The following is a 17308-nucleotide window of genomic DNA, read 5'->3' on the forward strand; positions in this document are numbered from 1 at the left end:
TGGTGTTAACTTGCGAGAATCGTCACAAGCCTGTTGCATGCATATTATAAAAAAATCTAATGACTAGATTTTCTGCAAATAAACAAAACCGATTTTAAAGGCCTGTTTTATTTATTCATGTTGCCATGGCAACGGCACATACGTCAACTTAACCATCAAAAAACCAAAGTTTGTGTTGTTAACTAGCTTGCTGCCATTTTGACGACCGAGGGATGAAGGGTTTTAGAGAAAAATGTGAATGAAACACAGGTATCAATAACTGTGTTCAGCCACCTTAATTTTATCCTGCTTTTATTTTGACGGAATACTTGGCGCGGGCCTGCTGGCAAACTTTAATTTCACAGAGTTTTGGAAGAGAGATAAGTTTTTATTCATAATATTCAAGATCTCTGAGCCGAAGCCTAAATTCGACATTTTAGGACGATTTCCGCAGAAGATTCGAGCAATAATGGCAAAAATTAAGTTACCAAATAAACCTCATGGCATGGTAATATTGTGAATACCGTTGAAAAGAAGGTATCGGGACTTGAGCTCTCAAGCTGACCCCGCGAGAGAAAATTGAACTTGAAGGGGGTTATCCATATTTCAAATAAAACAGACGTTTCGCGTTAGTTGAACACACAATAACACACACTTAAACATTGTTCCGAGGTTTGACATTAACTTTTTCGAGAATGCTTGAAAATTTAATGGCGAAGTTACTAAGTGAAATGAACTCATGATCAAGAGAGATGTTTTAAATAGTATTCCAAACGTTACCGTGCTGTGAGTATAGATTTTTAGTAAATAAGTTTTGCACTCAGTTATTGCTCAAACTTTGAGCGGAATCCGTCTTCATAATGGTCAATAATCTTTTTGATCAATGTTATTGTGTTTTATTTCTGTTACACTTTGGGAGGAATAAAATTTCTGATATACTAGAGTTAGAACCAACATCTTCTTCCCCCAAAAAGCGAAAAGCAATATTAACGAGGAATTAACAGACTCAAACACACAAGGCTTCACAAAATCTGATCAGTTTAGCTGAAATATAGCAATTTTGGCTGCGTATGTTTGAGACGTACGCACCTGACATCAGAGCTCACTGACCTTGTAATTAATCTTAGATACTATACGTAGAGCAGTTTTCAACTGAGTAGAGTAAAAATGAAACCAAAGTAATCACTCTGGCCAGTTACAAAAAGCGCATACAACAAAGAGAGCCACTGAAAACTCGAACCATACACAGGAGTCCTTCAAATCAAACAAAAAGGGTGAAGAAAAGAGACAACGAGAATTTTGTTTTCATGTCCCCCTATTTTGAATTTTATTACGTAAAATGTAAGAGGTCTTGGACGGCTGACGCAAATTACACTTGAAATTCTCGGGGCATCCCACCTCCCACCAGATTAACATGTACTAAAAATTCAAAAAGAATAGGTGCGATTATCTACCATTCATTCTCTGATTTGATGTGAGGGACTTCTGTGTGCAAAGTACAGTGGAACCTCGATTTAACGAACCTCTATTTAACGAAGTCCTCGATATAACGAACGATATTCTATGTCCCGGCCAAAGTTACAGTAAAATGTATGGAATAGAACCTCGATATAACGAACCTCGATATAACGAATTCTTTGATATAACGAGGGGGATAATCCGGAAGCCCAGACGTAAAATCTACCTCGATATAACGAATTACAATGTCAACACGCGACAGAGGATAAACGCTGAACAGATCAACAGTCAACAAATCTTTGTAATCCTTATGGTAAAGAGACAGCAACCTTTCAGTCAACGGCTTATTATATGTCATAGACACTGGCACTATAGTATTTCGACATCAATTAACTTCTACTCTATCTTCTTTGAAATCCGGAAATGTTGGGTAGTGCAACATAACAACACTAGAGCCCGTTTCCTTGTTTACATAGACAATTTTCTGTATTAGCCTCTATGTTGCAACATTTTTGTATCGCTACTCTGAAAGTGTCGTTCTTTTGTAAACAAAGGCTGCACGTCTGCTCAAAAGTGAAAATAATTGATACTGAAAACCACCATGCTTAATGAATTGCATCGCAAAACGCGGCACTTCTGGGTGACGAAAATTGCATTGAATTGCGTGACAGAAGTCACCTGTGTTACAAATCAATCATTAACTATGACCTCGATATAACGAACATTTTGGTCGTTTCCCCTCAAATTCGTTATATCGAGGTTTTCGATGTAACGAAACCTCGATTTAACGAACAAATTTGACCAGTCCCCAGCGACTTCGTTAAATCGAGGTGCCACTGTATATCAGTGTGGCTGACGCGGGGTGCGGGAAAATGCTACTTTTGGTTTTGGTTTTACTTCTGTTTGAATGACAAAGTAGCATGAGTAATGCAAAGTCAAAGCAAATGTAAATTTCTTTCCACATGCACTCAAGTGTAAACTGTTCTACAGACATCTCACAGCGCAATAAAGAACGTATTGAACGACTTGTAAAACTCATTTCTTCTCCGCAAGACAATTGACATCGAATACCAGTGGAAAAGTCTGAGGAAAAGACTCTCAGTAAACATCGCAAAGCAAATTTAGTTCCATTAGTTGGACCACGCTAATTCCAATTCGGTAATTTCGACTTTAACACCATTTCAAACTCAAAACTATTTTCCTTGGATTTGCCCCTAAGTCATTTACTATCAGCTATTTCGAGCTTCCGCTATTTCGAAATATCTTTCGAGCGTTCGAAATAGGCTCCTGAACAGCGGGATTCAGCGGTGTTTCTGGTAGCATATTTCAATATATTATTTATGGCAATCAGTAATATATAGATTTAGCCATGCCGGGTTGTTTAAAGCCTGATTAAGAGATTAAGCTAAACCAGGATAAGCGAGAATTGTCATTTGAGTTTGTAACTTTGCGGTGGGGTTTTCTGTATATCATTTTTTTTCCTTTTTTTTTTTTTTTTGTTTGGCCTTCTGTTTTGAGTCTGAACAATCTCAAAATACACAAAACAAAAGCAGTGGAAAACACTTGTCTACGTGATACTGGTCAGCAGATACTTTTTTGACAGGTGTGTCATGGAAAGCTTAGTATTTAGAATTAAATTTATTAAGGTGTGATCTTATTCATTAACTAGCTACTTTTAAGTAGCTAGTAAGTAGTAAGTAGAAACTAGTAAGTAGAGTTAAAACTCTACTCAAAAATTTTCATTAACAGTATTAAGAGATTCTCTTAAAAAATTAAAATTGAAATATTGGCAAACAATGAAAGGAAATAAAAGAGTATATGTTGTCCTAAGAAACGCCTTAATTATAATGTTATATTAATTAAAGTTTAACATTCTAAAATTCTATATTAATGTACGTTTAAAATTCTAAAAATTCGTCCGTTTTTCTTAATGGATGGGCGAGGCCTTTTATTTCGGGCGAAAAAATTTACTGGCCGCACAGGTTGCAGCAATTGCTGTTGTTACTTAGATAACCCGAAAGGTCCAATTTTCTTATTTTATTTCTAAACGTTGCCACATTTGGCGATTCTTTCAAAACTTTTGTAAGCTTTGACCATAAAAAAAAGGACCCAGGTATCCAATAGAATGTTTGCCATAGCGTATATTATTAAAGCGGGGTACGGCAAAATCACAATTCCTGAGCGCATGAGGGGCATTTTTCCGTGCAAACAAATCAGAAATACAAGTTGGTGTCAACCCGTACTTGACCTTGTACATCAGCACTGCAGTATCCTGGAGACGTATATTAATGAGACCCTGCTGCTGTGCAATTTAGTATAAATTATTAAAGCCACACCCACACAGGGGGAGGGGCAGATCTAACAGTACCAGCGAGGATATTTATAAGGGTAACAACATTGCAACCCCCAACCCCAATTTTTTTGCTGGGTAGATGCAGGAAACAGAAACAAAACACTGATTATGGTGGCAAAACATTGGTGGCAGGGAAGACAGAGCCTAGAGTAGCGGCGTCTCTAGGGGAACCTATGTTACTAAGGAGACCTGACGAGGGGTGCCCTTCTGTGAGGACAATATATAGGTCAGATGGTACGATGGCACCACCCTGGAGAGATCTGGACCTATTTTCCTGGGAGTAACATAGGATGGACCAGAAGAGGGGTGCCCCTCTGAGAGGACAATAGGTCAGATGGTACGATGACACCGTCCTAGAGAGATTCGGACCTATTTCCAAGGGTGGCCATAGCACTATGTAGGGCAAAGTGCAGCCTAGGTTGCACTTCCCTGCCACCAAAAACCTTTATTGGCTAAACAGCTATGGTTTACACACAATATAACAAATAGAACGTGGCAGTGAATGAACCGAGAAGGTTTAGTAGGTGAAAGCCACCTTGTCACGAAAGGTAATTACAACCACATGGAGCAAAAAGATGTGAAAGGACAAAGCTACCAATACAGGGAGGGAGGGAGGGGAAGGCGGAGAACGGCCCAGCTTGAATACTAGCTCACAACTGGGACAGGGTCAGAAAACAATGGGATTTTACTAACTGGGGATTGAGGGAGTTGGGAGGGGTATAGCACGCTGAAATCACATGAGAGCATGGTGGAAAATTACTGTGAGCTTTGTCGTATGATTTCCCATATGGTAAAACGATTGAGTTGCATTGGACATTGACCTAAGGCTATTGCACAATGGCTAATAGGGGGAAGATAACAGAACTGGTGACAACCTTAGATGACAGCTATGATGTAGACTACAAAGCTCATTAACCACAGTTTAAAGGCTTAAACTTCTAATTGTATATATAGCGTTGGCAATTTAGCACGTCCTAAAAGTTCTTCGTATGACTCATAGTGGGACCTATATATAGCCCTGAGAGCCCTCTCCTGTAATCTTTCAGGCTGTCTGTAATCCGAATTTTTGCAAAAGTGCCACACTAGGTGACAGTAAGTCAGGTGTGGTATGATAAAGCATTTGTACAACAGGAGTTTTGCCCTGCTGGGTATTAAATTCCGAAGGCGATTGAGTACACAAACCTTTTTGCTAGGCTTGGTGCATATCTCTCTGATATGCTCGGTGAAATTAAGGTCATCATCAATGATAACTCCTGGAAGCTTAATTTGTTTTGCTTAATTTGTTTTCCGAAGTCAAGTAAATGCCTGAAGCATTTTTAGCGACATTCTGAGATACAATTGGTAGCGGAGAAGAATTTTGTAAAGATTTGTGGTGTCAGAAAACACGTGTGCGAGATCGAGGGAGGGGGGCGCGAGTTCGCGCTGGATGGCGCGTAAAATCCAAGGATGATGATGTTGATGATGATGATAGTAATAATAGTAATTTATTAATTTATATTGCGCTTTTTAACATATAATGATCAAAAGCGCATTACAATATTAAAATATACTAAATATGTACATAAACTAAATTTAACAATAAAAAAGTAATTAACAATAAAGATTAGCGAAAAAACTGAGCAACGACGTTTCGGTGTCATCCTGGCACCATTTTCAAGTTAAAAAATATTTGTGCGAAAAGTAAACTAATTTATACCAGTGGTAGAGGTGCGAAATTGAATAAATTAAGATTAAGATAGCTGTTCAATGTTCATGTTCATTCCAATGAGGTGTCAAACACTGGTAATGAGTTCAGTGTCTGTTCAAAGCCTAAACAAATACTTTTGCGCGAATGGAGTCTGACTGTGTGTTAAGGCTCGGTTTCTTCTTGCGAATCCACAACATTTCGTGGATCAAGCAGCTATCTTAATCTTAATTTATTCAATTTCGCACCTCTACCACTGGTATAAATTAGTTTACTTTTCGCACAAATATTTTTTAACTTGAAAATGGTGCCAGGATGACACCGAAACGTCGTTGCTCAGTTTTTTCGCTAATCTTTATTGTTAACTGTATTTCCAAATTTAATCTTATAAAAAAAGTAATTAAAGCGCTTAAGGCTAAAGACTTTTTCATTTTCCCTGCTGGATGTAATAGAATAGTGCCTGAATTAGAGCGCAATGAAAAGCAAGCGTGCTTTCTAACATTAATTATTATTCAACTTTCATACACTGTATGAATTCCGATTTTCTGATTGGCTGATTTGTACCACGTGATACTGGGTTGTGACGAAACAACCACCTTGACGTCATTATCGTGGTGTAATAGCCGTAGTGTAAATTAACACACCACTGTCATTACACCATGGCTTCGCCTGACTCAAATATAGTGGTTTCAATGCAGTGTTTCTTTGTGCAGTGTATTCAATTTGTATAATACAAATGTTAACGCACTCATTGCTCGTGATTATCGGGACTTACCTGTACTCGTTCACTAACAATGAACTCGAAATTTTCAATACGCACTCGGCAAGGCCTCTTGCGGTATTGAAATTTCTAGTTCATTGATAGTGAACTCGTGCAGGTAAATCCCGATAATTCACTCGCTGAGTGCGTTAACCTTTAATTAAAACGCTAATATAAGCTGGTTCCATACCATTTAATGCTTTAAAAGTTAAAAGTAAAATTTTAAAATGTATTCTATACCTAACAGGCAACCAGTGTAATTCTTGCGAAACAGGCGTAATGTGGTCATATTTGCGGCTCGAAGTTAGTAACCTAGCTGATGCGTTCTGTACTCTCTGCAGTTTAGTTATTTCGCAATCTGGAAGTCCATAAAGAAGTCCATCGCAACGGACTTCATTCATCGCCCAACGGTAACGGTAGGATCATGCTGCGAAAAGCGATTATTTATTCTCACCCTACTCAACAAGATATTGTGTGCTCCCTGTGATCGCAAAAAAGAAAAAAAGGCGAAATATTTTGTTTTTACTTTTTACGTACAGATTTTTTTTCGTGTTTTTGTTAAAATGAAGAAAATCGAATCAGTATAGAAGGAAGTGATCTATGAAACGAAAAAAAAGGGGGTCACCGACCATTTAAGAGACAAAATTGCAGGTGAAGGGAGCGTACCTGGTGCCAAGCCCTATACTCGCTTTTATCATATGGCTTGCTCCGTGAGCGAGCAAGAAGAACCTAACCTTCGCTGTAATTGGCTACCATAGTGCGCAAGATAGCGCCATCTTCCCCGCTCGGGATTACCCGCCGTATCCCGCAAGAAAATAGGTTCTTTTTCCATATAATAAATCCTTTATTGAGCACCCATAACAAGCCATATACTTGCTTATATATCTTTCTTATCTCGCGCGCATGAAGTACCACGTGGCGTGACGTTTTGACATGAATTACGCCCACAATAAGGGTGCGCATTAACAATGAATTAAATAACAAAATTGCTCACCACAAAGAGGTTTTCTCCAACGACCATTGTTTTTTTATTTTTTCCCATAGGCCAGAGTAGTGGCAACGGACTCTAAAGGATCGATCCAAATGGTGGCTCAGCAGGTGACTCGTTCCAAGCTTTTTGCGACATGGAGGGTGGGGGTTGGACGCTAGTCGCCACAAAGGTCTCTCCAGAATTCCTCTTCATTAAAACTGCATTCTCAGCAACAGCTGCGAAAACTACAAATGCAGATGCCGCCAGTCATATCCACCCTGATATGAAGGACTGGAAAGAAGTTATGTTCCGGTTTGTTGACGGCAACAACATCAGGGTTATTTACAACAGGAAGGCAGGCGCACCACAAAAAGAGTTCAACAATTTCGTTATGGGGACTCCTCTTCAGGTGAGAACAAATGTGTTGGGATTTTACAAGTACAGTCCAGCAGATCAGAACGAGAGAAATCCCGCGTCTGGTTTTGCGACAATAGTCCAGTTGTTCTTCAATAGCTACCATGGGATTTCGGAATGGTTCTTTGGCTCTGACAACTGGCTTGACAGGTGGAGTTCTGCTGACGTGAATGGAAGTAATTACGTCTTCACCGACGACAGCAAGGCGAGTGGCACCAAATGTATCGCGGGCTACTATTATCTGAACAAACCAATCTGGGTGATGGTGCGTTAGAAACAGACGGCTTCAGCTGAACAATAAGCAAAGGCTCTGTAGCGTGTAGTTTAGTCTCTTTTAACTTGAGCTAGCAAAACATTACGAAACCATGGCTGGTGGATATAAGAGAATAGAAGCTTTAACTGCATCCAGAAATGGTTAAAATAAACGCTGATGCAACAATTTTCTGATGTTTCTTGTTATGAGTCTAGTAAGATGATAACCTTCGCCGCTTTCAGAAACGCGATCACACAATTTTCCCTCCACTAACGTTTTAGTTTTGCGATATATCTGTTTCCATTTGTTTTCCTTCGGGCCAAAGAAATCTGTTGTATGGCTTCCCTAAATGCCCCGCAAGCTGAAACGCCAAAAGATTCAATAATTCAATCCCTCCTTTTAATTTCTCTTGATCCTTCCTTCCTTCCTGTTCATGGTAACAGGAAAAACACACGTTATCAAAAAAAATATATATATGACCAATTATTTTGAGGCTCTGCAAATTTGTTTTTACAGTTGAAAGCAAAATTTAACGTCTTCCATCTGAAACAACCATGGATAGTAAAGTCTCCTACTATCCATGGAAAAAACTAGCCATTATCTGCAGAACAAAATATTGTAATCCAACTGTAAACATGTAAGTATGAGAGACGCAAATGTTTGACTTACTGGGGAGGTGACGGAGAATATGTAACGGGCACCGTAAGAGTTTTCAAAAACGATGACAACTCATGTAACTTTTAAAAACGCATGCCGTTCCCAACATTTTATGTTATGAATTAGCAGGACTATTCAACAAGTGATTAGTTTTTGATTGTGAGGTAAAGCTATTTAGACTGTATTTTGGCTAAACCAGAGGATAACTATCAGAGAGGCTAAAATCGCTGCTGCGATGATTTTGTAATTAAAAACATATCAAAGGTGGCTTTTATGTTACCATTTGTCATGTAGTTTAAAGATCTTTAAAAATGTGTTTGCATTTCTGTGTGTAAAGACGAATACGAAGGAAGTCCGTGAAGGAACATATTTTCCTTTTTTTTTCAGAAAAATGCCGATGTTAGAATTTTTATTGAGATTCAAGGCTAATTATCTCGGGAAAATGCGTGGCTACCCCCGGTTTTCTTTGTGGATTCCAAAAACCCTTACTAAGATCTACTTTTTCCACATGGTCCTAATCTGGCGAAAAGACCTTTGATTTTAGTAGGCACCGTCCCTATTACAAAAAATCAAGCAAAACAATAAGCGGTTTGAATTAAATCTGGTTTTCTTTCGTCTGCTGATTTATGATTTGAATTAAGCCTCTATCAAATGTCTATTATACCTGGTGTCAAAGACCTTGAAACAATCTCGGTTAGTTCGAGATCGATCATATTGATATCAGTGGTCATCTTTCACACACCACAATCTGACTCGTCTTCAGTCTTCTCTTATGTAAAATTTGGAAAACGCTCCTACCCATCATCCCTCGCGGTCTACAAATGTCTTGTAGGGAGATATTCAAGGATAAGTCAGCTCCGTCAGGTTAACTCGGGTTTGTGTGTTTTCTCATAGTTTCAATCACGTCCAGTTGTGCCCCTCAAACGTATGTGAGTTTTCTAAAAAACGAAATACAATGGAACCTCCGGTTGCGACCACCTCTCGTAAGCGACTACCTCTCCTCAGGGACCAGTTTTCCAAAATACCAAAAGTTCCCAAGTCAAATCACTATATTTGGAGCGTCTTGTAAGCGACCACCTCTCATAAGCTACCGCGACCACTTTTAGAGCTACAAGTTTGAAACTGTCTTTTGTTTTTAACCTCCCGTAAGCGACCACTTGACAGATAATACAGCAGAAATTGGATAATAAGGTGTTGTGACATTATCACATTCCTTGGTAGTACAAGAGACGGAAATTTCTCAATGGGAAGTACGAATTTTTTTTCTTGAAATTGAATTTTCACTGTATGACGATATCTGATAGAAAAAAGATAACCCTTGTTTCCCCCTTGGCAGTGTTTATAACACAAAGGCTGGTGGGGCCGAGCAAACCACTGAAACAAATTATTAAAATTAAACAACATTGTTAACAATCCCAACAAAAAAAACAAACTTTATCGTTCTTCCATGCACCATGGCCCTCATAATTCCGATAAGTTACGTTTTGTTGCACCCTTGTGGACAAATACACGTTTTCTTAATATTTAGGTCTAATACAATTAAGAGGTTAAATGTCTTAGGCTTGAAAATCACAAGCAAAAGATGGAACTCGGCAGGTACTAGACTAAATCTCTAAAGAATTTTTCCTCAGATCGAAGTTGAGACACGCTTTCTATTCCATTGTCAAAGTTTCTCAACTCTTAAGGGTGAATAAAATAAAATATTACGCATCATCTATTAAAAGCGGTGTTATCAACCATAGAAATTACTGGAGAACTGGCGAACTGGCGATCATGTTTATTCCCTCTTGTCATGGTGTCATGTCTTCATGTTATTTGTACATTTTACTTATTTCCCTACTTTCATTTTTTTCTTAATCTTGAATTCATAACTCTTACTTACTTTGTATTAAGGTAATACAATTACACGTACTTGCTTTTATTGTCCTAGTTGTTTCAATTTCTTGTTTAGAGCCGGTTTTCAATACAGTATTTTATAAATCAGTTAATCTGCAAATTAATCTCCCGAATAACCGTCGTCACGGGCTGTGTTCGGTTTACTGACGTCAATATCACCCAGATTATTTACAACAGGAAAGCAGGCGCACCCTAAAACGACAAAAAGGGTTTGAAAAGTTCTTAATGGGGACGTATTCTGAATCAACGGGGACGAACATGTACGCTTTTTACAAGTACAGCCCAGCAGATCATAACAAGAGAAGTCCCGCTGACGGTTTTGCTATAATATCCAGATTATACTACTATACAAGTACCGGGATTACGGAAGGACACACTGACTCGGACAAGTGGCTTGGCATGCGGCAATATGCTGACCAATAAAACAACTACGTCACTTCTAACAGCCGTAAGGCGCGTGGCACCAAGTATACCGTGGGCTACTGTTATAAAAAAAAACAATCGGGGTGATGGTTTGATAGAACCAGGCTCAAGTTGAAAATTAAGTGAAGAACTTGTCGAGTTTTAATAAACAACGAGTACGGCTTAATTAAGTGCAGACTTTTTATCAATAGTGCAAACTTTAACACGGGAAAGCAGAACATAAAAATAGGAAAATTGTTAACTGTTTCAAGGAATTCTTAATATGTAACTGGTCAACACAGGCGCAACATAAAATCTACTTGTTTTTCATAATAAAGAAAAAAATCTTATTGACGTTATCTATAGTCTGTCCTCCAATAGATCATTTTGTAAAAACCAATCAAACGGCGAGAATGATTTGACTTATTGTATAACTGAGAATAGTCAACGAAGGCAGTTTGCTAAGTTTATATTCACACCGTCTTTAAATGCAAAGAAATATTTTTTTTCGGGTATAATTTTTTGTTGAAAAACTGATCCACTTTGGAGGGCTTTCGCTAAAATTTTGTTTACGTATACGTTGATGTCGTTTACTTGTACTTCGTTGTTGTTGTTGTCTTTGCTCTCTCCTCCGCAGAGGCTCAAAGTGGTTTTTAGGGTCAGGAAAATCCGCTGAACGATATGAGTGCTGGCGCAGGGTTATGTGGATAGCAATTGAGGATGATCGTTCCTCCGACTTTTCGCCTGCTCTCACCTCACACAGGGGCTTTCAATATTTTTCTGGCCAATCAGCGGGACGCAGGAGGGAGAGGTGAACACGTCAGATTTGGCTGACCCGATGAAAGAAGCGCGCAAATACACAAAATTTTCGAAAATGGCGTCGTCGTCTCTTGCTGATACAACTTTTTGAGGCGGATTTCTCCAATCATTCCAGCTTCAAATGGTATTGTATTTGGATCTCTAGGAGTAATTAGTATTTTTCTTTCTTTAGAGGTAAATAGATTTTAATTATAACTGAAAAATCTCGCATGAAGTGTATTTAAAGTGTTACAGTCATTGCTCTGCGGTGGAAATATGTGGGGCAAAATTTTGGCTGTTCGCCCTGTGAAATTGCCTTTTTTACGTGATCGGTAACCTGGCGGGACGGAATTCAAACCCTTCTGGAACTGGTTCGGTAAGAGTAAAGCTCTTTAAGTAAACTTTCGTCCAAAAATATCGCGTCATCCCGACTTGCTGCCCCTGGATCTCCGAGGATGCAAGCACTCAAAACTAATCGAGTAACAAGTCGAGTTAAACATTTCTGTAACAGAAATCAATTGATTGATCACAACAAATGGCATCCTTGGTGGACCATTTTTTTCCTGTTTCAAAAATGGTAAACAAAACGCTCCCATTATTGAGAGAGGGTAGCATAGGAAATGTTTTGCATTTTTTCTCACAATTTTTTTTTTAATCTTGAAAGCGCTCAAAATATATCGACCAAACACGAGAAAAGTTTGAAGATGGAAAGTTTAGCCAGAGGCGTTTTTCTGCAAAGCTCGTTGGCAGTTACGTAAAATAGCACATGTATGAAACAGTAATTTCTCTGGTTTCCTGGTTTTTTCCTGTTTAAATATAAAGCATTTGCTTTGTTAGTCCCGTCAAATTGACAAAGTTTTGTGTTTACAAACGATCATTTGAGTCGTTTGCGTGTCGACGAAAGGCTTAAAATGAAATAGAAAAACATAGGCGTTTACAGAATACCATACAAGTGTGGGCATAATCGGAATGTTTTTAGTTTATAACGATTTTTATTCTTGACAATGATGTTAGGTACATCGAAACGTCCAATTACGTTACTCCGTATATTTCTTTCACAGAAATAGTATACCAAGTTTTTTCTCGATCTCGGAAATGTTTGTAGTCCCTTTGTGTATACAATACTTCTCACTGTAGAACGATTTCTTGACACCGCTCAAATTTATACTTGCAACACGTTTCTGTTGACGCACTGTTGGCAGAAGAATGTTGCTTATTTTCCTTCAAACGGTACGAAAGTGATGCTAGCCATCTTAAACACAAGACACAGGGTATTGAACGAGTCTTGTTGAATTGCCAGACTGGCTGACACAAATCTACGTAATTCGACGTTTCCATGTATCTAACATCATTATCATTATTATTATTAACTCGCGCCTGTCCATTTATTAATGACAACATTCGTGCGTTAATGAAAACCAGAGATCATTGGCATAAACTAGCAAGGCGAACAAATGATCCTGCCATTTGGTCGGGCTATAGTATAGGAATTTTTAGACGCGAAGTAAAATGGGAATTGCGACTTGCCCAAAAACCTTTTGTAGAAGATCAGATCAGGCAAAATGCAAATGACACTAACACTATGTGGAAGACTATCCCATCATGCATACCAAAGAAATCAGCAAGCACAAAATGCTTTTGAAAAGATGACAAGACTATAGCAAACGAATTCAATCAACTCTTCACCTCAGTTGGGAAAACAACACTCGAGAAAATCATATCACTCGCCGATGAATGCGGATACACTCCTTCACATACATCGTTTGTTCCGATACAATACCCTCTCTCGGAACAATTCACATTTGGCGATGTCGCGTATTGTGAAGTTGAAAGAGTTGTGAAGTCGCTAGCTAACAACAAAGCACCTGGCACTGACAAAATACCATCCCGTGTCATACAGGAATCTGCTCCTGTTATCATTCCATCGATAACCTCTATTATAAACAGTTCATTCAATTGTGGTGTTTTCCCTAGTGTCTGGAAAACGGCTGAGGTATGTCCAATTCCAAAAGACGGTGATCACGAAGTAGCGAGTAATAATAGACCGATTTCACTTTTGCCCATTATATCAAAGGTGTGTGAAAAAATTGCACTTGATCAGCTCACATCATATTTGACTGAAAAACAAAGACTTGCATCTAATCAAAGCGGAAACAAGAAGTGGCATTCAACCGAAACTTCATTAATATCCTCTACAGACGCAATCTTACGAGCGATTGACCAAACTAAAGCTACGGCAGTAGTGTACCTAGACATGAGCAAGGCCTTCGACAGTATCAAGCATGAAATTTTAATAACGAAACTAAAGAACATTGGCCTCTCCTCATCTGCGTTAACATGGTTTTGTAGCTATCCGTCCCAAAGATATCAGGTAGTTCGCATAAACTCAACGCTATCAGACGCCCTACCCGTTACTTGCGGCGTCCCTCAAGGCAGCGTACTCGGGGCTCTGCTGTTTAGTATCTATGTAAATGACCTTCCAGCAATCAGCGAAAGTTGTTCAACCGAATGCTACGTGGATGACACCAAACTTCTTCTGTCTTTCAAAGTTGGTGACGCTGACGAAGCAAAGGACACTATCCAAAAGGATTTACATCTAATTCGTAACTGGTGTTTTGATAATTGTCTTCTGCCCAACCCTGAAAAGACAAACCTCATGATCTTTGGCAGCCGCCCAATGATCCATAGGCTATCTGATTTTAAGCTTTCGCTGCTCGGAAAGGAACTCTTGCCGTCAGAGTCCATTAAAGATCTTGGTGTAACATTCGACCCCACTCTGTCATTTGACAACCACATTTTAGCGACAGTTTCATCCTGTATGAGTAAATTAGCCCAGATTAATTGAGCAAAGTACGCATTTAACTCCGGCCTATTAGTGACTATCATCAACGCGCTCGTTTTCAGTAAGTTGTACTATTGCTCTACTGTATGGTCCAGTACCACTGCTTGTAATGTGCAAAAACTTCAACTCGTTCAGAACTTCGCTGCTCGGATAATTAGTGGTACATATAAATTTGAGCATATAACTCCATCACTTAAGAATTTGAGATGGCTTCCCGTAAAAAAGCAGCTTTACCTCCGAGACGCTGTTTTCGCTTTTAAGTGCATGACGGGCTGCGCCCCGACCTATCTGACATCACAATTTGTCAAAAGGTAACAAATATCAAGTAGAACCACAAGAAACTCACAACTGAATATTCCCCTGTGCAAAACCACTGCTGGTCAGAGATCTTTTTATTACAGAATAGTAAAACTGTGGAACTCTTTAGACAAAGACTTAAAACTATGCGAGAGTCATGCAAATTTTAAGAAAACTCTGAAGACAAAGCTCAGCGAATTCTTAGATTAAATTTTTCTTATTTCTTTCATTTTTCTTTCTTTCAATTTTTTTTATTAATATATAATTAGTGTACTTCTTACATAATATATAACTAGTGTACTTTGTACTTATTTCACCCCGTGTATTATATTGTTCACTGAAAAACCTTTTAAGGAGTGTACAATAAAATTTATCTTATCTTTTTATCTTATAGCTTTAATTTAATTTTAGATTTAATTTCAAAGGACTTTTAAAATGAAACAGCTCAGTGATTCTCTTCGTTGAAGGTAACTTTGATTCTTATCAGAACTCGATAGAATGCCACAATGTTATACATTTGTATATAACGGTCTGTAAAGACCCCAAAAGACATAACACAGTGTGTATATCAAGTGAAACAAGATTATAATACTCATATTAAGTCTCAGTGAATCTTAATTCATTATTTTGTGGTTTTGAATTAATCGCATCATTCAGCATTCAATTAATTTGTCAAAACAAATGGTATCCATGGCTGCTCAACTTTTTCCTGTTTCTGCCACTAAGCAACGTGAGTAATAACGATGTCTATTATTCTAGTGAAAGCCTGTTAAGGGAAGGGAAGTCACAGTTGAATCAAAGTTGCTTCTATGAGCCGTATGATACTTAACAGAACTTGATCTAATATATCAAACACTCGAGACAGTGTTTCATTGGGATATCCAAACACCGAGAGGAGAGTTGAAAATACGACGCGCAGCGGAGTAGTTTTGACGACATTCGAGTTGTTTGGATAGCCGATGAAACACTGTCTGGAGTGTTTGATATATCTTCTCAATCGAAACAAAAACTAAGGAGTAAACGGAGAAGTGAAATCGTCAAAATCTATGCTAATTAAGACCGGGTATCCAAACCTCCTTCAAGGTTGTAATTTTCTTTGTTTTAACTTGATGAATTATTAATGAGTTTTAGAAAGAATATTACAATGATATTTGATGAAATATCTGTAAAAACAGCAAAACATAGAATAGGAGAATCTTTGTTTACACTTTTTGCCTCATTGGGATAAGCAGTTTTTGATGGAGCTGCAATAACTTAATTAGTTCTGAATATTGCAAGGGCACAACACGATTAACTATCTCAAGGAGTTTGAACCCGATGTATTGAAGAGTTTTTGTGCGACGTGGTTTTAAAAACTTTACAAAGAATGTCTGGGCTCATTAGCGCTTTTGTCAATTTAGTCAATTCGTGAGATGCCTTCACCCAGCAAAGTTGTATGTTGATGAGGAAAAATGTAAACAATGACGTCAGCAATTATTCTGCTATAGTGATACAAGTTGACAGTGCTAATTATCCGCTTATAATTAAGTCTAAGTAATTCATTGTTTTGTTGTTTATTAATGGCATCATTCAGTAGAATTCCTTGATTGCTCTGAGGTTTCAGTCAGGAACACTGATAAGCGACGTCAATTTCTGTCATTCTAGTGAAAGTCTACTAAGGGTAGAGAAGTCAAAGTATTAATATTTCGCTGCTTTTTACTCTGCTTGATTTTGGTCGACGGTTTTGTTTGGCATTCTCTTGGAAGCACTTAAAACGAAGTTAACTAGTTGAAAGGTTAAGGGACGAAGTACTCCATGGCATCGTTTCCATAGTGAATTAAAATATCTTACATGATGCTACTGGCAACAGAAATCAATTAGCTTTTTTTTTTTCATAATGAAGTTATCAAGCTTGTCCGTGCAAGATGGCTGTTTCGTGTGTGTGGGCTGACAAGCAGTTGGAGTCCAAAAACACGCAATCACAATTCTTGACCAACGGCCATTGACTTTATGCTTGGTAACTGACCCATATATAACAAGTGGTTTCCTTGGTCGTAACATTTTTTCCTGTTTCAAAGACGTATATCTAGTGTTATTAACGTAACAAAACCACTTAATGTCATAACAAGTGGTTTCTAAGCCCGAGCCATTTTTTCCTGTTTCAGATATGGTAAACAACAGTCCTCAATTTGTGCCATTCTTGCAAAGGACTGACATGGCAAATGTGTCGCTTTTTCTTTTAGTTCTGCCGCATTTTTTTTTTTTTTTTTTTTTTTTTTTTTTTTTTGAAGCGCCCTAAACAAATCGACTTAAAAATTGTTAGTGCCGACAAAGGTCACATCTCTACTTTGGTCTTTGTGGAATAACCTCCCCCTATTTTACTCCAGCTCCTCCATGCATGCCGCACCAGCAATGAAATCAAAACAAAGTAGGTTCATAGAGACAATATAGCTAATTTTAATTTCAGCGACATTTTCATGGAAAATGAAGAAGTTAATTGATTACACGTTTGGTTTGTTTGTTCAAGTATAATTGGTGAAGTGTTTGTCGCTTCATCTCAATTTGA

General features: G+C 38.2%; 1 protein-coding gene across 1 annotated transcript; it reads left to right on the forward strand.

Annotated features, from left to right (window-relative positions):
* The first annotated feature begins 7343 nt into the window (after window positions 1-7343).
* LOC149117712 (uncharacterized) lies at window positions 7344-8057 on the forward strand. Its single transcript, XM_089284745.1, has one exon. It carries the CDS (start codon window positions 7359-7361, stop codon window positions 7890-7892), a length of 534 nt encoding a protein of 177 aa, XP_089140871.1. The 5' UTR covers window positions 7344-7358; the 3' UTR covers window positions 7893-8057.
* Window positions 8058-17308: the final 9251 nt, after the last annotated feature.

The sequence above is a fragment of the Orbicella faveolata genome, unplaced genomic scaffold (genome assembly GCF_042242905.1).
Source record: "Orbicella faveolata isolate gen_17 unplaced genomic scaffold, um_ofav_v1 contig_1, whole genome shotgun sequence".
NCBI classification, from domain to species: Eukaryota; Metazoa; Cnidaria; class Anthozoa; order Scleractinia; family Merulinidae; genus Orbicella; species Orbicella faveolata.